At 56.5% G+C, this 21,686-nt stretch overlaps 1 protein-coding gene and 1 long non-coding RNA gene across 4 annotated transcripts; one reads left to right on the forward strand and one right to left on the reverse strand.

Annotated features, from left to right (window-relative positions):
* The first annotated feature begins 448 nt into the window (after positions 1 to 448).
* On the forward strand, positions 449 to 12,922 carry MRRF (mitochondrial ribosome recycling factor). Of its 2 annotated transcripts, none has more exons than XM_006267248.4 (6): positions 449 to 632; positions 1,298 to 1,453; positions 2,715 to 2,833; positions 5,659 to 5,750; positions 11,506 to 11,665; positions 12,035 to 12,922. In XM_006267248.4, the coding sequence occupies exons 1-6, from the start codon at positions 449 to 451 to the stop codon at positions 12,110 to 12,112; spliced, it is 789 nt and encodes a 262-aa protein (XP_006267310.1). In that variant the 3' UTR covers positions 12,113 to 12,922. The 2 variants fall into 2 exon arrangements, with proteins under 2 accessions (XP_006267310.1, XP_019331236.1); XM_019475691.2 differs by having other exon boundaries at positions 543 to 632; positions 1,235 to 1,453.
* LOC109280228 (uncharacterized) lies at positions 1,453 to 20,714 on the reverse strand. Of its 2 annotated transcripts, XR_009455954.1 has the most exons (4): positions 20,486 to 20,714; positions 4,968 to 5,115; positions 2,413 to 2,537; positions 1,453 to 1,537 (listed from the first exon to the last, which is right to left on the reverse strand). It is a non-coding gene; the product is annotated as an uncharacterized LOC109280228 (long non-coding RNA). The 2 variants fall into 2 exon arrangements; XR_002086471.2 differs by lacking the exon at positions 20,486 to 20,714 and having other exon boundaries at positions 4,968 to 5,380.
* Positions 20,715 to 21,686: the final 972 nt, after the last annotated feature.

Genomic DNA, 21,686 nt, shown 5'->3' on the forward strand with positions numbered 1-21,686 from the left:
CCACAGCCACAGCCACGCGGGCGGGGCTTGGTCGGAAAGGGCGAGGTGAGGCGGAACTGGTGCGGGGCAGGGGGTGGAGCTTAGCGCAGGGGGCGGGGCAGAGCCAAGGGGCGTGGCTTGGTGGAAGGGGGCGGGGCCAGCCCCTAGCCAGAGGCTTGCTTGGCAGCAGAGCACTGACACCAGAGGAGGGTCCCGAGTCCAGGGGATTTGGGATCTGGGTGGCACAGAGGGGGCAGGAAACGTCTGTCTGAAGGGGTGCTGCCCCGGCCCAGCCGCCCTCCCCTGCAGGCCGCTCCCGCGGCGCCGCCCGGACCAGGGTGGGCCTTTTCCCCCCCGATGTGGGCCGTGCGCGGGCAGTCTTAGGTCGAATGAGAAGCCGTTTTACCTTCTGATTGTGCAGGACGGAAGCAGCACCGCTGCCAGGGGAGCCGAGGCATAGCCGTGCACCATGGCCCTGGCGGGTCGCTGCGCCCGTCGGCTGCATCTGCTGCTCTGTAGCGTTCTCGCGGGAGCGGCCAGGCCACCCCAGCAGGTTCCCGCGGGCTGCTCGGCCCCGCTCCTGAGCGCCTCCGGGCAGCGCGGGGTCCGTCCGACAGTCCCGACCAGGCCTCTAGTAACCAAGAAGGGCAAAGGTAATCGAGCGATCCCCCTCCACGAGAGTTTGCTGCCCCTCGTTACGTCTCCCCGCTTGATGGAAAGCAAAGTTCATGGTCTTGTCTCGTTTTTTGGGAAATGCTTATTTTGGTGACCAGAAATCGCGTTTTCCCTCCTCTCCCAAAAGACTCTCCAGTGTCAGTCTCTGTGTAGGATGTATTTAATTTAATTTAAAGGTCCCTGAACACTCTTGTTGCAACGAACGGGGCTGTTTGCCTGACTGAGGCAAGCAGGACTTGGCTCCTGGGCTGTGTCTAAACTGCAGCTGCGGCACGGACCGTGATAACACCAGGGTTAGCTTTACCTTGGCTAACTCTGGGGCTGACAGCACGGAGGTCACGAAGAGCCAGCTCACTAAGCAGAGCGCTCTGTATAAGTGTCCTGGAAGGAAGGGCAGGATCAGGGCATAAATTAGCTCTCCTCCCGTTCCAGGCTGGAGTTGGTATCGCAGCGCACACAGCATAACTTCCAAACACGTCTCGGGTCGTGTGTTCAAATGCTGAATTATTTATGCACGTGCAGCGTGCTTATGTCGCTGTAGCCCAAGCACCGATTTGTTCCTTTCTGTTTTCTGATACAGCTGCTTGGCAGGAGACTCATGTTTGTTTGTAGCACAGAGATTAACTGCACATGCAATTTGCAGCTAAAGACAAAGGGCAGTCCCAAGCCAGAGTGACCGTCGATGCTGCCTCAGTGGAGGATGTCATCAGTTTAGAGGAAGTCAATGCAGAAATGTTGTCGGTGATGGAGGCTCTTAAGGAAGATTTCAGCAAAAACCTCAGTATCAGAACCTCGGCAGGTCAGTAGCTTGCTGGTGTAATTCTGTGCTCTCTGGGACCGAGCTGAACGAGCCTCCCCAGCGCAGAGCCGCGTCTTTAATTTCCTGCAAATTGATTTTCATCGTACAGAGTGGCTTACCTGGTACCGCATTACTCCACCTTAAAACCCTCAGCTAAAGACTTTCTTCACCCTGAGCTTGACCAGGAAGAATCCATTTTTGTTAATAACTTCCTGAAAATGGCTTTTGTAAGTGGGAGATGTCAGAAATGTCTAACCGAACTGTTTGCAGATGTGATGAAGAAGCAAGCTGTCAGCTAATGGTGCAGTAGGGCAGGAAAAATCCAATTGCCATTAAATTAGCCTTTTGGAAATTGCCATCAGGTTGGTGTCTGGCATATGCAGACTTAACTCTGCAATACATATTTGTGGTTAGTGACCTTTACAAACCCTGTTCACTTAGCAAATTCTGTGCTTCGGGAAGGACCTGAATATATTTGACTAAGCTATGGTTACTAAAACATGCCGAAGCCACGTGTGGATTCGTGAGCAGTATCCTGTTTCAGGAATAAAACTTAACATTAAACAACGAGCAAATCTGAATCCTTCACCACCCCCAGCTCTGGCTGGGGCACTTGAGTCCTTAATGGTGTTGGAAAGTGCAGCTCAGTCTCTTAACTATTTATTTTAACCTCTGTTATTTTTTTTATCATGCTGATAAAGTGCCCCTTCTCCCTTGTGCTTTCTGGCCTGTTAACATTTTGCAGCAGAAAGTGGAGAGCAGATTAAGAGGAGCTGAGGGAGAAATAAAATACTTTAGCCAATGAACTGCACCTCCTCCTGGGACTTGGGAAAGAGGTGGGGGGTTTCAAGAAACGCTGCCAGGTTAAAAATCACATGAAAAATCTCTATCAACAGCCCTCATCCCTTGAGTTGCACGAATTTGAAAAATGACGTTTCCCTTTCACTCTTTATATTTACCTTTTCCATTCAGGCAATGAACACAAATAAGGCAGCTTCACTTTCCTGTTGCTCTAGCTTAATGCCGAAGTTCTGCTTTCCAAATTTCACAAGGGGATGCATAAATGTAAACTACAGGGCTGGCTCTGCAACGGAAAAGTAGACAGAATTTAAACACCCATCGTCTTCTTGTCGAACGCTTATATTTTGCATACTCTAAAGAAAGCAGGAAAATAAATGCCTGTTTTAACTGCTGTTTTGTGTTGGACAGAAAACCGCGGTCTAGGATTGGCATGCCGCTGCATTCTTGTTTGTTTTTTCAGGGGCTCTTGAGCATATTATCGTGACAACGAAAGATGGAAAGTTTCCGCTCAACCAGCTTGGGCAGATCTCGCAGAAATCGCCTCAGCATATTATAGTCAATATGAGTAGTTTTCCAGAGGTAAGCTGCCATTCCCAAAAGCATTTTAGAGTCCAAATGCAAAGAGAAAGGGATGGAGTGGATGAGAAGCAAAAGCATTTTATCCCTATCCACATGCCGACTAATCATTGCTGCACAGGGTACCCACCATGTCACAGCTGAGTTCTGTCCTGTGTCAGGGGGAGAAATCCCAAGATTGAGGCTTTTGGGGCTTGTGTAATAGTCTCCCATCACTTAAACCAGGGGTGCCGCAAGTGGCATGGGCAGCTTTCTGCACCATGCAGCAGACTGAGGAGGGGGCAGGCGGCGTGGTTGCAGAAAGGGCAGGGAGCAGAAACGAGTAGCAGATCAGGCAGGAAGCTCAGAGCATGGAGTAGAAAGCAGAGGAGTAGGTCAGGCAGGGGAAGGGGGTCAGAGTAGCACTTGGGGAGGGTGTAGGCAGTTCAGATCCAGGTCTTGCTGTAACTGAATCCCAAAGCTCTGGGGTGAGGCAGTTTGGACAACTCATTCTGTGACTCAGTCCACCTGCAGGAAGGAACTGAGACTGGCCGAGAGGCAGGTGCCATAGAAGGGGACTGCCACTGTACTTGCCAGTATCCTACATCTAACTAGAGGCCTGCTTCACTGTTAAACTCCAGCTACAACTGCTTGTCTAGACAGGTCGTTGTGTAACACATACACTGGGAACCAAACAAAGGCTTCTCCCTTGATTTACAAGGAGAGGCTAAACACCTGCACAACATTATTCACATCCTGACGCGCTGTGTCGTTTACAGCATCTATCTGGCATTTGCATTGTATTAAACATCACACAAGTATTATGTGGAAAGAGCATGTGAAAGAAAAGCGCAATGTAGATAGATCTGCTGGGCCAAACACAATTTGTATTATCTAGACGTAAGGTTTACAGAAACTGTTGGGAACTTCTTGGGGAGCAATTCATTTGCTGTATCAGGATGAGGCAACAGTCTGGTATTTTTTCCCCTTCCTCCATCTCATCCAACATACACATTAAATAGTTTGAACTGTAGAAAGGAAACTAAGAGCTAGTGAAGGGACCATGGAATAACAGGTTTAGGCTTCCGACTTTTATGATTTCTCCATTACTTTAATGCCTTAAAAGGTGGTGACTGGGTTTTACAACATTGATGCAACATTATTTGCATGCAATGAAGACATAAATGCTGCGTGGCTTTAACCTCTGCTGTGATTGATAAATGGTGCACACTATAAATACAATCTATGGTAGCTGCCTGTAGGCTACAAGTTAATGATGGGAAAGAGGAACAGAACCATCAACACTCTTTTAAGAAAGCATAACATCAGTGCATGAAAAAAGGTTCATGTCTTTTTTTTTTAATTGCCCCTGTCAAAGAATGACTTAAACCAACAAACTGGCAAGAACCTTTCAGCAGAAGTACCTGATAAAATCTGAAGTTTTTGTTACAGTGCAACCACAGGGTTTGCCTTTATGGTCAGAAATCCCTGAGTATTGAAATCTGTTAAAACCTGGTTTGGGGATCCACACTGCTCTAATGCTTGCTATTTCTAGACACCGTCTTTTCTTCTTTCCCTAAAACATCAGATGCTCAAATGCCGTACTGAAGAGAACTGTCCTCTGCTCTCTCCAAGGCACCACACCACATCCCATCATATGCATTTTGTAAGGGAGAATGTTTAAAAGAGGCAGGTTCATGTCCCGAGTGAGTCAAGACAAAGGCAAAATAAAGCTGAAGCAGAATATGCAGCTCCCAGTAATTCTGTACAGAAATTGTCATCAGGGGAATTTTAATATGGGAGGCATTGCGAAATATAGCAATTAAAACTGATCCAGCTGAGCATTTAAACACGTGCTTAACTTAAGGTGTCAAAGGACTCGTGTCCCTTTCCACCTTGCTGTTCTTTCACGTGCCCTTTTGATGCAATCTCGCCTCACTGATATGTTTGTGTGCCAGGCCGGTGCTGCAAACACCCTAGGGTCAAAAGAAGCATAAAGGGTTGGGTACTGAAGTACTCCACTGAATCAGGGCCTCAGCACAACGGGTAAAGCCAGCAGGCCAAATTTCTCCCTGGTGCAGGACCGCTGAAGATAACCGGATCCTCTCCACCAGCCCGGTTTGTGGTAGAAGGCAAAGCAACCCAAGTTAATACTTACATCGACGCTGGGATGATGAAGGAGTTGGGTACATGATAGACACCAGCCAGTTCCCAGGCCTACCTCTTGTGACGGGTGGAGTGGCCTTCCATGTCGAGTGCCTTCCTGTTGCCTGGGATGTTGCCAGCAGGAACAGGGCTTGAAAAGGCTGTTAAAAAAAGAGGCATAGTGGGGAATGCCCGGGCTCCGGTCCACACCTCCCACCGTTGCTTGGGTTTAACGTCACTGGACTGCAGTGAGGAAGGAGTCAAGCGGGTTGCCATTTCTAAGTAGGCCCTGCGCAGTTCCTAATGCAAAATGCTTACTAGCATCTTTAAATGCCGAGACTTTCCGCCAGCTCTGCCCCAACCCAGGCTGGGCCATGGGGATTTGCTGCGGTTTTGATCTGCATTGCCTCAAACCATTCAATTGGTTTCAAAGAGGCAAAACTGTTTTCTTTTGTTGTTGCTTTTCCCTCCCCCCACCCCGCCCCCCCAGCTCACTGCCCCCAACACCCCAATACCAGGAGAGGACATAGTTTGCAATTCAGTGTGATCAAAGCTCTCCGCACCAGTGTAACTTCCTGATCTCACTGCTAACAGAACTAAATGCTTCCACGTTCGGTGGAGATGGATTGCCAGCTATTGACAGAGTTCTGGCATCTGGTAATCATTATTTACTAATTCCCTTTACCTTTTGATCTGGTTTACAGAGTACAGCTGCAGCTATCAAGGCTATAAAGGAGAGTAGAATGAACCTGAACCCGGAAGTAGATGGGCAAATAATTCAGGTGCCAGTTCCTAAGTAAGTAATTATGACTCTAAATTCCCAGTTACACAAGACGATGTCATGGACTGCACTGGATTCCTTTTGGGATCTCAGTTGTGTGTCCCCAGGAGGGAAGTGCACACGGTGACTGTACTGCCCTGACACAGCTGCTTTCCACATCTGGGGGTTGAAGCCAACCCCCACTGCCCCAGAACTATCTGGTGGAACTTCTTCCAAGCCTCTGAGCTCCATGCCACCGCACTTTGGTGTTGGCAGCTCGGCCCTGCCCAGCCCTGGGTGGGTGCGGCAGTTCGCGAGAGGCGGCCAGGCGCCTTTCAAGCCAGACTTGCTGAGTTGAGTGGCTGACTCACCACCACGTTACTGTAAGTCAGAGGAGCTTGGCCAGCATTTAGCCATGCAGCACGGTGGTAAACCAGGAGCAGTAGGGGTGAAATGTTGCCCAGCTGCTGAGGACCCGGCACGAGGAAATGCTGGTAGTGGATGCAGGTTTACAAAATAAGGGAGAATTCATTCATTCCCTTCTCCCCTGTTCATCCCTGCAATCTAAGTAACTATTAATTAGAAATCCACATCAGTTCCAGAAGCAATCCCTTTTTATGTTCTCTGCTAAGCAGCTGTGCAGGGTGGAAACAACTCCTGTATTTAGAACGTGCGCAAAGGTCTCCCTTGATAAAGGCACTGGACTTGTATCTGTTCTCCACAACACTGGTGCAGATCCCAAATAACTCTGTTGACTTGAGTAGAGAGAACAATACTTTCTGGCGTCACTAGGGGTGGTTTGCTACCACTAAGATCATTTAGAGTCTGATTCCACTTCTGTTGGAGTCACGAGAGCTGACTTGGAAAGGAATGGACCCAGTGGGTGTTACAGGTTTATTGCCCCTCAGGATCGTACTGAAGCTTGGTGCTTTGCTGTGGATGCTACATCGCTGGAAAAGCCCACTGGGCCAATCCGGCTGTGGTTTTCTCTTCATTCATTTACATGAATCGGGCTCATCCGTGGATCTAGACAGATTGTTAAGGTGCAAGCCTAGGGCTTGAGACCAGATCTGGGTCTCTGCTGCAGCACAAGCTTCCTGTGTGACCTTGGGTGAATCCCTTAGTGTCCCTTTGCTGCTGGCCCCGTCTGTCAAAAGCCAGAGCTGCCCTACCTCACCTAACGGAGAGGGGTCGTGAGGATCCGCACGTTCAAGCCTGAGGTGCTTGGATCTGACGGGGTGAGGCCCGGAGAGGAGCCTTAGATGGAAACAAGCATTGCAGAAGCACGGCACTCAGCACACCAGGCCCAGTGAGCAAGGGCACGTGGTGCATCGCCCCGCGTCCCACGGACTCACGCCGGGTGTGGATATTTTACAAGTAGGCGACTCCTGGGAGGTGAAGATGAGCTGCATTTTCCTCGGGCTGAAAGGAATTCGGCAATGCTTCTGCGGCCGTTCTGGCCACGGCGCTCGCTAATTGTTGGTGTCTGCCGCTTTCAGCAAAACTGAAGGAGATTTTCATTCCGTTCGCCGGTGCCGCTTTCTTCCAGGCGCTCTCTGCCCTTCCCCCACCCCTAAGGAGTGGAGGCAGAGAGGAGGAGGAGGGCGCTATTATCTTCATAATTGCCTAGGATCTCGGGCTGCCGCACAGTAGTTTGATTGTTAATGGGCACTTGGGTCATCCTTGAATATGAATTACAGAGGAGGAGAAATCCAGAAACAGGCAAATCCTTTTCTTTTTTTTTTTCCTTTTTCTTCTCCTTTCTTTTCCATTGTTTTTAAACAAATGGCTGTGTTCTCTCCCTCTCTTTTTGGACCACACCGGAGGAAGGACAAGCCTTGCCATCTCCCTAACCGTTCTCATCATTAGGAGACCCCCCAGCCTGCCCCCTTCTCACGGCTGATGGAAAGCCGTTGTCCTTATTCGCTTAGCGTTTCCCCAGGTGATTAGCAGGCTGGGCCATCCGGGGCTGGCAGGGTCTCGCGATCATTTTGCAGTCAGCCCATGTCCCAGGCAGGTCTCCTCTTCAGCCTCATCCTGGAGCTCCCTCCCAGCCGTCTGTAGCAGAATATTTAACAGGCTTTCAAAAAGCCCTGAAGCAGGGAGATAGTTTGAAAATAAATCCAAACCGACTCATTCAAAAACAAGTCCTGCCTTTTTAAATGGTGCGTCTTGGAATTAGTATTTTTTAATTTTTTTATTAATTTTTTTTAAAGCTCTTCATAAATTTTTCCAGCTCCCTAACAGCATTTGCAAAGGGCAAACTGACCCTTTTTGTGAGAGCCAGAGAAAGTGAGCATGCACAGAGAGGGCAGACGCATGGCACAAGCCACCCAGAAAACAGACAGGGAACTGGCTTCTGTCAGAGCGGGTCACTTCAGATGTTCGCATCTGTAGTAGGTATGGGCAGTGTTTTCCAGATCAAACGAATTTTTCCCCCCGCCAAGTGCTTGGGGGAAGCCTGGTGCTTAAAAAATACAATACATGACTTCTGAAACATCTTTAGCTCTTAACACCGCCACGTTTTGTCCCAGTCTGGCACTTGGATGTGTGTGGGTCCAACCTTGCCCTCGCGCAGGGAAGAGGGGCGCCTGAGGTGCTGATACTTGAGCGTTTTCAAACTGCAATTTGCTTTTTCCTGTTCTGTCTCTGCATCTTCCTCAGCTTCACAAAAAGACTACTTGGTTTCACTTTGCTTTCACGTCTGCGTCCCTCTCAAGTCCCTGCGTTTGGCTGCAGGCGCCGCACAGGCCGCGTTTATTTGTATAAAAACATTTCCCGTCTTTCACAACCCACGAGAACATTTCTGTCGCTTCGATTTCTCAGGCAAGTTCGACCTGACCTCGTGCCCTTTGTGGAGAGCCTCCTTCTTACAGCCATCTCTTTTTTAATCCATTGTGTTAGACTGGACAGTTTTTGTCCGTTAGGAATATTTTTGCACAGTCTTTACTGAAAGTCCAATGAGTCACTTGAAAGTTTAATGACTCATTCTTCACTTTTTTTCTTTTCCCTTAAAGAAACACGCAAGGTCCCAAGCCTTGGGAAACCGAACTCGAGGCTTTTCATCTAAAAATGCAGCTGTCCTTAGAGTCCTGCGCTCCAGTTCTCTCATCCGAACAGACATCTGTCACTCGCCTTGCACCGAGTAATGTATCTCGTATGCTAGGTCTCAGCCCGCATCTTGAACTGTTCAGGCAGAGTGTCCTGTTAAAGCTAATTCCCTCTACCGGGTCCCTCTCGTGGTCAGGAAATTCCTAGCATTTATGATCCAAGCCCATTCTTACCAATGCATGCTTCTGCTGCCAGAGACCAGAAGTGGCCGCATTGTTTTCACGCCGCGTGCATGCACATGCTTCGCACTTTAAAGAGACCATCCAGATGCCGCGGTGTTTGGACAACTGCCTGCCAGTGGAAGGAGACAGAGGAGATGCTGTCAGCATCTTAGCACGCACTTCTGAAACCAATTGAATACCAGTAGCCAGGGCTCGGCTATTGCCATCACTAGATGGCCCCGAGTAATGGTGCTGCAGATGAGCCTCACCACAGCAGGGACACCTGGACATGGGTCCAGCATCTCTTCATTTCTGGGGCAGTGCAGCGCCCGTGAGCTGCTGCAACAGGGAGAAGCGAACGGGACGGGGCAGTCTCCGAGCCCTATTCCCCACGGCTGGTCAGGCCCCTCCTGCTTCCTCGGCAGCCCTGGGCTTTGAAGAGGAGACAAGACGACTGCCAAACCATACAAATGCAAGGGTCCCAGGCCTGGTGGCAGGATTGCTGCACTCCAGTGCACGGCTGCCCTCGAATACCAGGAGCCTGGTTCCATCCCGGGAGCAGCATCTGCCAGGAAGAAGCACCCGTTTCTGTGGCATTGCCGGGGGTGGGACTTGGGACCCTGCATCTCATTTCCCTGGAGAGCACCGCACGGCGGTGCCGCAGTGAGGGGACATCAGTGTTAAGCAAGGCAGATGAGGAGGCATGAGCTCCACGACCCGGTGCCAAGAACAGAGGAAGTCTGGCAGCGCTACACAAACAAAAACATTTCCTTGAGGGCTGAGCGATACCCAGTGGGGCAGTCTGGCCACCGCCTGGCTCATGGCTTCATCCAGCTGGACAGCGAGGAGGCTCTTGTGAGGCTGCCGGCCCCCGAGACCAGCAGACAGATGCCCCCCTGGGAAGCTGCCTTTCCCTGCTGGTTTTGCCCACGTCACAGGGCTCCTGGCTCTGAATGCTTGCCTGCCCCCGCACTCTGACACCGGTGCTTTACACCACATCACATCTTTGTGACCCAAAGTTTTTGGCCCTGCATGAAATAAACCAGCCAGGTACCTCCAGGACTCGGCCCCTCCAGACACCCTGCTCACAGATGGGCTCAGTGGGCCAGAGACCCCCGACTCCCATCTGTCCCTAGCCATCCCCGTCCACCCCCTGGCCACAGTTCAGCCCACGAAAGGTCTGTCTTGGCTGCAGGTCCCTCAAACCTCTTTTTTGACAGCCAGATTCCCCTCAAGAAGAGTGGTGAAAAATGCTCGCTTTCTCTCCCCAACCCTAGGATAGGAATAAATGCCCAAGTCAACAACTAGTCTGTGCTTCTGCAGGCATCTGCTGTGAGAGACCTGGCTGCCAAGGGGAGAAATTAAATCAGGCAGGACTTACTGGACTGTGATGACTTCGGAAAGGGCTTGGGAGTGAAAGCCCCATTGCAATGAATCCCTCCCTGCCAGGGGGCAGAGCTGGTGCTGCGCTAGAAGCCCCCTCCACGCTTCCCCATTCCTGCAGGAAGAGCCTTGGCTCCATGCTGGGGCAGTCGACTCATCGTATGCTGCAACGTGTTTGCTTCGCAGCATGCTCTGCCCAGACGACTCAAGAGCTTGACCCAAGCTGCTTGGAAAACCGTAGCTGTGGAGTTCATTTTGCAGTCGTCAGAAGCAGGTGCCAGAAATGACTCGTCTCCAGGGAACCAGAGACAGAGAGTGGTTAAGTGACTTGACCAAGGCCTGAGCACGAAACAGTGCTCAGTTCCAGTTCAGACCTCCGCTGCTCTCATTCTCATGACCTGGCCCCAGTACCCCTCACAGAAGCCAGCCAGCCATGGAAACTGTGCGAGTTTTGCTCGGGTAATGACAGTAGCATCCAGCTCAGGCAAAAAGCAGGGCAAGGAGCATCTGAATTACAAAGCCAGGTTGCTGAAACTGAGTTTAAACACACCAGGACACTAACCTTAGAGGGAAAAAGAATGCAATCTTGGCTTCTCCTCAGGTACCATCTTACATATGAGCTTGATGGAAATACCACGTGGTTCCAACACATTTGTGATGAGTGATGACCACTGGCTCAATCAAGTCTAGGCTCCAGCTCCCAGATCTACTTTTCAGTCTAGCCCAGGTGCAGGGGGGAGAATAAGGGGTTTTAGTAAAAGAAGGGCATTTCCTCCTGCCTCATCGTGGCTTTGCAGCTGGATTAGGTGTTTCAGCTTAGCGGCTCAGGTTTGGAGTGTGAGCTGCCCGCCTCGCTCCCGCAGATGCCTTGGCGGCACAGGAAAGGAAATCTTAGACATTTCAGCGTGATCTCCTGCCACCACACAGAAAGCCACAAGTGTAATGAGATCTGATCGAAATCCCTAGGCTGCTGCCGTGCTTTCTGCCCCAGGCTGACTTGATCTGGTTGGCGAGGGGTCTGTCCATGCGTCTCCCTGCCATGGGGGCCGTTTCTCCACAGCCTGCATCAAACCGCAGGACCTCGGCCAGGCCGTGCTGCGCGTGACCCTGGTGTTTCTTCTTTTCTTGCTCTCTAGGGTGACCAGGGAGTACAGGGAGAGCCTTGTCAAGCTGGCCAAGCAGCACACCAACAAGGCAAAGGACTCCCTCCGGTGGGTGCGGAGCAATGCCATGAGCTGTGTGAAGAAGGCCAAGAGCACGGTGTCTGAAGACACCATCTGGCAGTTGGAGAAGCAGGTATTCACCCCCCCATCCGCCTCCCCCCAGTGAGCGTGCGGACTTCCAGCTGCAGCAGGGGCAGACCCAGCCTCAGCTGGCATCCGTCAGCCCAGCTCCATCGCCTCCCATGACATCAGCCCCCGGTGCTGGCAGAGGCTAGCGATGCCATCCATGAGACACAGCAGCACTTGCCCAGTAACTGCATGCAAGTGCTTCTACTGAAGCCAGTCACTCGGGGGATACAGCTAGGGACACGCCTCAGCACATCGCTGAACAGCAGTTAGCTTCTGGCCTGGACAGCTGCTGTGCCAGTCACGATAGGAAAGCCGGGTAATGAAGGAGAAGGGTGAGTCAGGCTAACTTGGGTCTTGTGTTATGTTGCTGCAGATCCAGCAAATGACTGACGATACCGTGGCAGAGATGGACAAGCTGCTGGCAGCCAAGACCAACGAGCTGCTTGTATGAGCCAGCTGCAAGTGAGCATGGGCTGGGCGCACTGATGGGGACCTCTGTGCCAGGTCCAGCAGCCCATGCAGCTGATGGGACAGGTCAACTCATGCCTCACGGACAGATTCACAGCTTGATTACTCAGCCGATTGGCTCTTGACTATATTGGGTGGGTGAAGAGAGGAGCTCGGGCGTGCGTGAAGCACCTTGGCCTCTCTGAGGACAGAACAGGGCCGTGGCAGGGAAGTCTGGGGGGAAACGACAAAATAATGGCCCCTTTGCAGCACCCTCCACAGAGGCACACAGGAGACCAAGTGGCCTGTGCTGCTGTGGGCGATGCCAGGTGGCAGGGACTGGCATGAGTCAAACCAAAACTTCGGTGCCATCCACAGGGCCCCTCAATCCACAGCGGGAACTTTGCGGTGCAGCACAAGAAGCCTCCAGAAAGCCAAACTGCTCCCACAAGTCGCGGCTGCTGCGTGTCGCAGGCATGTTCTTGGGGGCAGGACTCGGCCCTTCCAGCTGCAGCCTCTCTGCACTGGCAGGTCGTCCTTGCCGCCTGCCCTCCAGCATCCCAGCAACTCTGGGGAAACCACTAGCTGCAGGTTAACCCTGCTCTTTGCACGGAGCCCCTCCAGCCATCAGCCAAGCCCCCCAGACCCGGTATGTTGTGCACAGACAGCACGGGGGGATGCCACAGGTTCTTCCCAGGGCTCAGGCCACACCTGTGAGCAGTTCTTGGCTTTGTGTATTTTGGCCCAGCACGTTTTGTTGTGATGAATGAATAAAGGAGAGGCACAAACCCACAGTGGCTCCACAGCTGGCAAATTGCTTTCAGCCGATGGCTTCATTTCTTCTGACACCGATCAAACCGCCTTTCTTTCCCTCCCTGCATCGCCAGGACTTCTAAGTCATGACACCACTCAACAAACCCGTTCCCTGCCGACCTGCCCCGAGCAACACCCCAGCATTTTCAAGCTAAGCAGGAAGGTCTTGTGCTCAGCGCAACACCTCAAACCAGCCCTGGGGAACGGGTGCATTTATTGTAACGGGAGCACGGGTTTCTCGATGCGGTTTAAGGGTGCGCTGGAAAGTTTATAATGGGGGGGGTCCCAAAATAAAATAACGACCCCCCAAAAACTCCAAACCAGCCTTGGCCCTGGTTGCTGCCAGCATCACCCACCCAGGCTCCCGTGCCCAGAGGGGCTCCCGGCACTGCCCACTGCTTCTGGGAGCCATTAGATAGAGGAATTTCCTGCATGTTTATTGATATTCTGTGCACGGCCACAGCATCTGGCTCCGCCTCGCGTTAATTAGAAACAGATCGTTAAAACAAACAGTGCCGCCCAGGCTGGGCGGGCCCCTGTGCAGTGCCCGGCGTAGCTTGAGCCCGACATGGGGCCAAGCCTGAAGCCTGCCGAGGCCAACGCGGCAGGACCTACAGGCCCCTGGCCTCGGGTGAAGGTATGGCTTCCCTCTGCCGGGGCCCGTGCCCGCTAAGCCTTCGCTGGCTCCCGTCTTGCCTGCAGCCGGACCCGCTGAGGCAGAGCCCAGGAGTTTAGGAGCTGAGGAAGCTGCAGGCACTTCCCTGCCAGATCCTGCAGCCGCAAGCAATGGAGGGAGAGGGTGGGGATGGGGCCGAGCTCTAAAACCAAGAGAGAAAAACCAGGTGCTGCCCAAGGTGGGTTCATTGACCCGCAGGCCCGGTACCAAAGGGACCAGGCAGGAGGCAGCTGCTCACGATTTCCCTAGCATCACGCCTGTGCCTTGACTGCAGCCCGCTGCCCACGCGTCACAAGCAAGGGCACGATTTGTCCAGCTGCAGCTGCTGGAAACACCACGTGCAGGTGAGGACCAGGCTGTAGCTACGGCCGACTGCTCCTCCACCTGGGGCGACCGGCCACGAGCGCGAGGTGCAAAGGAGGGCAGTGACGCAAGGGCCTCGCTGCCTCCGCCGACTGTGGCGAGAGCAGAGGTGCGCGGTCACCCCCCAGACCTCCAGCATCGCATCCCATCTCGGGCACGGAGATGCCGCGGCCTGGTCTCTCGCTCCCGCCCGCCTGTCAGAGCGCGAGCTCTTTGGGGCTGGAGCTCATCCCTCCTTTGTTGGGAAGCATCTGGCAGGCAGCGGGCTCCCTCAGCCGCCGCTCACAACTCCCTGGAGCATCACCGAGTGGAGGCACCTGCTCCCTCTCCACAGCCCTGGCCTGGCCGAGGGAAGGGAAGGGAAGGGGAGCCAGTGTGATGGTCGGAAACCACTTGGGTCCTTTCCTGCTGCAGTCATTAAACAGGTGAAGTTCATGCCTATGCAAGGGGCCAGTGTGAGACCCGGGTGCCCAGCCACCCTGGCCGTGCTCCCCCAGCTCCAAACTGGACCTGGAGGGCATGGGTAGGGCTGACTTAGGCCTCGTGCTGTCTCGGGGGGGGTTTCAGGGGCACCAGAGCTGCTTTGCAGGCGGTTTGCCCAAAGTCGCCGGCGGCCGGCTGCGGAGCTGGGAGCCTTCCAGCCCTCCCCGAAAGCAGCAAGCGCCACGGCGGAGACAAAACGAGCGGAGCCGTGAGGCAGGAGCAAGTCGGAAGGATGCGCGAGCTCTCGACAGAGTTAAAAACCAACATTGCTCTTCAAAATAGATGTGATTGCGCTCCTTGTGAGTCATCGAGCGGAGCCCGAGATTGCTTTGTGCGCGGCCGAGCCGGCTCCCTGATTGTGCGCTTCCTGGATTTGTATCAAACAGAACATGGATGGCATGTCAGAGTTTACAACTCGCATACATTTTCGACAGTGAGCTTTGCAAAATGTATCAATGTAATCTCTGCCTCCTATATTCACTGTTGATTAGACACGATTTCTGGCTGGATTTTCAGAAAGCTCAAGTGCTTTTTTAATCACTACAGAAGCTCATTACTGCTTTCCAGTGACTCTTATGTCCTTCAGTTCTCCTTTCAGATTAGAGTCTATAGTCAGATGAATATTGGATGATTTCATTACATACAAATGCAATCAACAGTTTTGCATAAATTTCTCCTCTTTTCTTGAGTTTCAATTGACCTCAGCACCCGTGGAGGCAGGCGCGATACACATGTAAATGAGCTGGAGTTGCCGCAAAGACAGGGATTCAGAGCAACAAAATAAACCGACGGGGAATATTGAGGATTTTAGAACACACCAAAAAATACTTGCTGGCTGGTCCAGCGCGCTAGCCGGTCTCCCCGCGGACCGCAGGCTCGGGGCTGCCAGCTCCACTTTCCAGCCAGGGATAAAGGCCCAGTAAAGGAAATCCCAAGGCAAAAGGAATTGCTAAGACGTTGGACCCCGAAAGGCAGCTGGATGGTAGGGGAGGGCAGGAACGAGCCTGGGGTCTGGATGCAGAAGTAGGAGCATTTTGTACCTGCACGAAGCCCCGCGGCCAGGTTTCAGCAGGGCAGGGGATCGGGCTGGAAGCAGAAGGGCTCCATTCGTGGATGCCCTCCACCCTGCCCCGTGCACGCCAGCACGTCTCAGCCCCGCAACCTAGGACGCGGCCTGCGTGAGGCTCGGCCTGTGCTGGGCACAGCTGGGAAGGGACGGGAGCCCCTTCCTGCTGGCAGCTAGTGCCCGCCGTCTCCTCCGGGGAGCAGTGCCGACTGCAAGCTCCTCGAGGCAGAGCGCGTCTCCTTGTCGGCGGCTGGCCGGGTGCCTGGCGCAGCCCGTGTCATCAATATTAATGATGCATCCACGGATGATTACAGACTCCAAACTACCAGGGCAATTGAGGCTCTCATCATTCTTAATGAGGACCAGCCCTGCGCAGAGGCCGCACGACTGCTGTTCGGGCAGCGCCGTGTCTCCTCAGGGCACCTGCATCCCAGGAGGCACCGTGGGCGCAGGAGAATGAGAGGGGCAGAGGGATGAAGAGGAGGCACGGGCCCTGCCGCGTGGCATGGGGGGGACCAGATGGACGGGGAGCTCCCGAGGAAGCTCTTGCTCTTCCCCGGGCAGACCCGGCCAGCGAGATCCTGCTGCATCCGTGGCCGCTCCGGGGTGGGCTCGGTGGCCGGGAGCTCCCCGATCCCCTGTTGCGAGGCTTGACCTTGGCGGGACGCGCTGGGTGGGGGAAGGGGTCAAGCAAAACCCCTAGGCTGCACACAGATACCAGCAATCCCGGCGAAGTTCAGGCCGAGCCCCCCAGCCATCATCCTGCCAGAAACACGAGTCTCCCTTATTCCCAGAGGCCGGCGGCAGGGTCAGGTTCGCAGACATCGGCGCTCTGCCTGCATCGAAACTGGAGATGCCCCCCGGCAAGCGTGTCCAGCCAGGGGTGGGAGCACCAGGCTCCCAGCGGGACCAGCTTGGCTTCCCAGCAGCTGCCTCTTCTCCCTGCAAAGCAGCGAGGTTTGGAAAGCCCAGCGCGGGTCGCACGGAGCCGGAGCCCCGGCTGGCCGACGCAATGCAGGGCCCGCTGCGCAGATCCCAGAGGACTCTTCCCCTCCGCAGGCGCCTTCCTCGGGGTCAAACGCGGAGTCGAATACTTCGGCCGCAAGCGCCGGGGTCAGGCCCCGGAGGCAGGAATAGGAACGACCCCAGCCGAGATGTCCTGGCGAGGGCCCGTCTGCGCCTGAGCCAGAAGAGACGGGTCGGTACCACCCCACGCCGAGTCTAGCTCTTCAGCCCCAGCGCGGGCAGCTCCTGGGTGCATCCCCAGCCCTGCCAGCTCTCGCCCCAGCACGGGGCAAGCCGGCACGGCTGCAACGATGGGTGCTCGCAGCCTCTAGGCCTCCACGGCCTGTCTCCCCGCTGCAAGTCCCAGTCCAGGCCCCCTGCGCAGCGGGGTGGTTTCAGTGTCCGGGCACGGTGACCCCAGGCTGGAGCCGAGCTGGCGGCTCCCCCGTGCCGGCGACCAGCAGAGCAAGGGGGGAGCCCCAGGCCTGCCCGTGAAGGTAGCATTCATCACAACCAGCCCAGGGAAGGCACCGGGGAACAATAAATTAAAGCGTATTTGAACTCGCACTCCACACGAACAATCAAGGCTAATTTAAACAAACTGTAATTAAACATAAAGGCCCGCTCGGTGGGCAAGTCGGGGGAGCCGCCAGCGCTTGCGCAGCGCGGCCGCGAAACCCTTCCCGTGGGGGGAACAATCGCGGCAAGCGTGCCAGCGATCTGGCACTCCTACACGCGCGCCCGGGGGCGGGGGCGCGCGGGAAGAGAAACGCGGGGGTTTCTTTTGATGCCGTCGCCCGCTAATCTTCTTAACAGATTTTTAATTAGCGGGGACGCAGCACTTTGCCATCGCGCAGTCCCTTGGTGTAATTGGAGGGTGGATTAGCCCCATTATGTGCACAAACGACTCGTCTCCAGGCTCCGCGGCCCCACCGGGGAGCTCCCGCGCTGGACATGCTGCGCGGCCCCATTCTGAAGCAATTTCTATAAAATAAACTCTCTAATCAGGTAAATAATTCCATAAGGTAAATTGCTGCCTGCCCGCGGCGCCCCCGCCCCAGCGGGGACCTGGCTAGTGTCAGGGGAACGAAACGTGCCTCCAATTACAGGCAAATCTCCGACTCGGAAAACACTTTGGGGGAAGCCGGCCACACGCGGGACCCCTGGCAAGGCGGCGTCTCCGGCCAGAGAGCATTGGGGCTGGCAGGCGGGATGCGGGCGAGCCCTGATTACCTGGGGGAGGCGCACGGCGTGTTTAGGCTCATGTCGGCTGCAATTTCCTGGTGCCCCGCGCTGATGCGGAGCGACTCGCCTTCCCGCGCGGGGCTTCGCAGACACGTGGGCCCTGGGCTCGCTGGGGCTGACCTCGGGGCCAAGTGAGGACATCCAGCTGCAATGAACTTGGGGAAGTGGAAACAGGCGGTGGCCTGAAGTCAGCCCCTCTCTGCAGGCCAGCGGCTACGCCCCAGTGCATGGGGCTGGGGGCGCATCCTGCAGCGGATTCAGGGAGCCACGTGCCCCGCCGCAGGCTTGGTCCCACGTGTACTTGAGCCAGACACAAGACACGTGCCACCCTCGCGGAGGCCCGCTGCAGCAAAGAGCCTCGTAGCTCTGTTGCCCCGACCGGCCCTGGGCCAGGGGATAGCGGGGGGCTCCTTCCCAGTGCTGCCACGCGCTGCCCTGGTCCCAGCAATTGTCCTCGGCAATGCCAGCTCCCCGGGCAGGGGCAGCAATCGTGCAGCTGAGCAAGGCGGAGCCCGACAGAGTGGCAGAAAACCCCCTTCCCTCCATAGGGAGGAGGACAGAGTCCTTTCCAGGCCCGACGTGCATCAAGGTGTGGGGAGGGGACGCCTGGCAGATCCCCAGGGGAGGTGCAGAGGGCAAAGGCTCAGCTCCCACCCGGGTGCTTGCCTCCCAGACACCTGCCCCGGGAGCAGCTGCCAGGCTTGGGGGCAAGCCACGGCTCTGCCCGAGGCAGAGCTGGCCACATAGGGGAAAGCGGGGGTAAAACCCTCCCCACTTCTGTCCCATCGAAGACTCCCTCCCAGCTCTGGGGCTCTGCCCAGCGGGGACCAGGTCTGCGGGACCCGTCCGAGCCTTTCCGCGCAGACCCAGCACGAGCGTGCCTCTCTCCAGCCCCGAGCTCCCGCGGGGCTCGAGCACGACGGGTTCATCCCGGGGGGACACAGGCCTCCCGCAGGCACGGGACCAGGGCCCGCGCTCCCGCGCTGTCCAGGGCCGCGCTCGCCGGGGAATCCTACACCGCGCGCTAATCGACAGCAGATGCGTCCCTGCCCTGCAGTATCTCCCAGCGAACCTGGAAGCATTTATTTGTCTGAAATGTGCGCCTCTCCCCGCGCGCAGGGAGGCTCGGGCTCGGCGGGGCTGGGCTCCGGGCGGCTAATGAGCGCGGGCCGAGGCCCGTGATGAATATGATTGCTGAAAGCGTTTTCCTGCCTTCCTGGGGATCAGGTTTCCAGTTACCAGACTTCCTGTCCAGCCCGGGTTTCTCATTCCTGCTTCATAACCTCCCTGGCACGGTCTGTCGACTTCCGGCACGAGCGGGCAGGGCTGGGACCTGCCACCCCACGGCGAGCGCCATGCCGCCCTGGGCCGGGTATCCCCACGCTGCAGTGGGCCCAGCCTCCAGCTGGCTATTATACCTGGCGCCAGGCTGAAATGCAGAGAAAAGCCTCCGAGGAGCCTGGCGTTTCCTCTGGTGCATTTGCTCCTGGGGCAGGGGAAGGGGTGTCCCTGCTCCAGCGAGCGCAGCGGCCTGGCACACTCACCCAGGGTGGGGGAACACGGGATGCACGGCACTTGGGGGACTTGGCTTTGTGGCTGGTGACCGATGCATCTGGTTCGGCCGGGCGCTCCCGCTGTTGCAGCTCCTGGGGGGGCAGCAAGCACAGCGCTCTCCTTCGTGCCCCCGAGATGCAGCCCACAAGGTAGCAGGGCCCAGCTCTGCCCCGGTGAGCATCTGCCCACCAGGGACCCTGCGGCAGGGACCTGTGCCCGGGTGGGCTCACATGAGGTGGGAGCGAGGCAGCACCCAGACAAGCTCGATCTGGGCCCGAGCGCTGCGGTTGCAGAGAAGTGCCCCCTGCTCTGCGGGGAGAAGGGGATGCACCTTCCCCCCCTATGCACTCCTGCCATCCTCAGCCGGGCCGTCGGTCAGCGAGGCCACCGCGCGCCCGGCAGGAGCCGATCTGCCCTCCTGCCTCACCCCGACCCCCAGGCCTCCTGCCCCAGCTACAACGGGTCTTTTGCATCCGCTCCCGAGCTGCGGGCACTATGCAGCGGAAACCTCATCCACCCGGCTACGAAGTCACATCTGGGCCTGAGAGCCGCTGCGAGTCGTAAGCACGTTTGAATCTCATGCTCCAAGGTGCAAAGGTCCCGGCAGGGCCAGGAAGGGGTTTCAGGCGCAGCAATGCAGTTACCGGAGATGGGTAGAAATGAGCTGGGCTCTAGGCTTGCTCCAGCGCAGGCGGGAGGGGAGAGGCACCCTGGACAGCCACAGCAGCACCGACCCCTGCACGGCGAGTGGGAACAGCACCCCAACGGGGCAGGGACGGAGAGCAGGGCACTTGCACCCCCCTCGCTGGGCACGGGGGCCATCTCTGCCAGGAGCAACTGCCTCGGTCTCTGCCTCCCAGAGACCCTGCCCGAGAGCATCGCCCTTGCTGCACCACGTCACGCCTCCCCAGAGCCTCGCACCGCCTGCATTTCCCCAACCCAGGGTTCAGGGCGAAGGAGGCCGCGCTAACACGGGGAACACAGTCCCGCACGTGCCGGCCAAGCCCAGCCCAAAGGGCTCTGCCGCAGGCCTGTAGGTACGGTGCCCTCTGCCCATCCTACCCTGCCTCTTGCTTATCCATCCCGCGCAGGGGCTGCCCGGGGCTCGCTGCCTGTCGTCCCAGCTCCCACGAGGGCAGGGCATTCCCAAAAGCAGCACGTGCAGCACTGACCTTGGCGAGAGCCCCCAGCTCCCACACAGCGGCCCCAGGAGACGGAGGCTTGACCTCTGCCCGTGGCGTCGGGGGCCGGCGGGCGAGAGAGCGCGCTGGGCTGGGCGGCAGCTCCGTGGGCCAGGAGGCTGATGAGTTAACAGCTGAAAAAAGAGAGAGAGAGGAAAAGGGGAGCCCGGGTCAGTCATTCACGGAGATGGAAAGCAGCTGGGCGAACCCAGGCAGGACCAGCCGGGAGCGCGTCCCAGCTCCCTTGCTGGGTGGCTGCAGGAATAGGTGGGATTTTGCTGCCACCCCGTGGGAGCAGCGGGATTAGCTGTGTTCACCCAGGCCGGGCCCAGGCAGCCCTACATGGCCTCAAGGGCTGCGTGCAGGAGCAGGGCGAGCATCGCTGCACAGCTGGGTGGCCCGGGATGCACCTGGACACCCCCGAGCTCACACGCCAGGTGCAGAGGGCCCAGCCTGCTCCCTCCAGGGGAGCTGGCGGTGCACACGCAGGCAGGGGTGCAACCCCCAGAGCTCTCCCTCCTGCGCACATGGGACCCGCAGCTGCCAGTGCACCAGGGCAGTGGCTGCAGGGTCAGCCAAGGGCTGCTCCCTGCTTCGTCGCGCTGCAGACCGCACAGGGGGGCAATGGCAGCGAGCTGCTGCCTAACACACCTGGCCCCTCCAACTTGCCTGCTCCTGGGCTGCAGGGCTGCTGGCCCGGGGTTAACTGGCTGCTGAAACAAGCCCCAGCTGTTTCCAGCGCAGCACTGAGCACCCAGCAGCTGGTTGCATCAGAGAGCACAGCCTTCTGCTGACCGCAAAGCAGGTTCGGAGAGCCGAACGGGGGAAGTGAAACTTGGGAGACCGGGGTCAATGGCACACAGGCACTGCGGAAGGCACGTGCGGCAACTGTGGCAGCCCCTGGATCCCCGCACTGGGAAGGAGGAAGAGCGGGCCAACGCGGGGCCTGGGTCTGCAGCCCGCAGCCCGGGATCACAGTCAGGCTGGGACTTCAAGGACCCCGAGTTGGGGCGTCCACCCCACCGCATCCCAGGCCTAAGCCAGAGGGTGGGCATCGCAGCCCAGAGCGAGTGAACCGGAGCTGCGGGCAATGCACGGGGGCCTCCCTGCTCCGCTGCGAGCGGTGGGAGCTTGCAAGGCGGCGCGGAGGAGCTTATTTTTCTGCAGCAAACCAGGACCTGCCCGGCCTGTT

Source organism: Alligator mississippiensis, chromosome 12 (genome assembly GCF_030867095.1).
Source record: "Alligator mississippiensis isolate rAllMis1 chromosome 12, rAllMis1, whole genome shotgun sequence".
Taxonomy (NCBI): domain Eukaryota; kingdom Metazoa; phylum Chordata; order Crocodylia; family Alligatoridae; genus Alligator; species Alligator mississippiensis.

Bases quoted from the DNA above. Each gene is read 5' to 3' on its own strand.
- MRRF (XM_006267248.4), top strand. From the start codon at position 449: ATGGCCCTGGCGGGTCGCTGCGCCCGTCGGCTGCATCTGCTGCTCTGT. The intron at 633-1,297 runs GTAATCGAGCGA...TGCAATTTGCAG, and splicing joins AGTAACCAAGAAGGGCAAAG to CTAAAGACAAAGGGCAGTCC. The intron at 5,751-11,505 runs GTAAGTAATTAT...CTTGCTCTCTAG, and splicing joins ATTCAGGTGCCAGTTCCTAA to GGTGACCAGGGAGTACAGGG.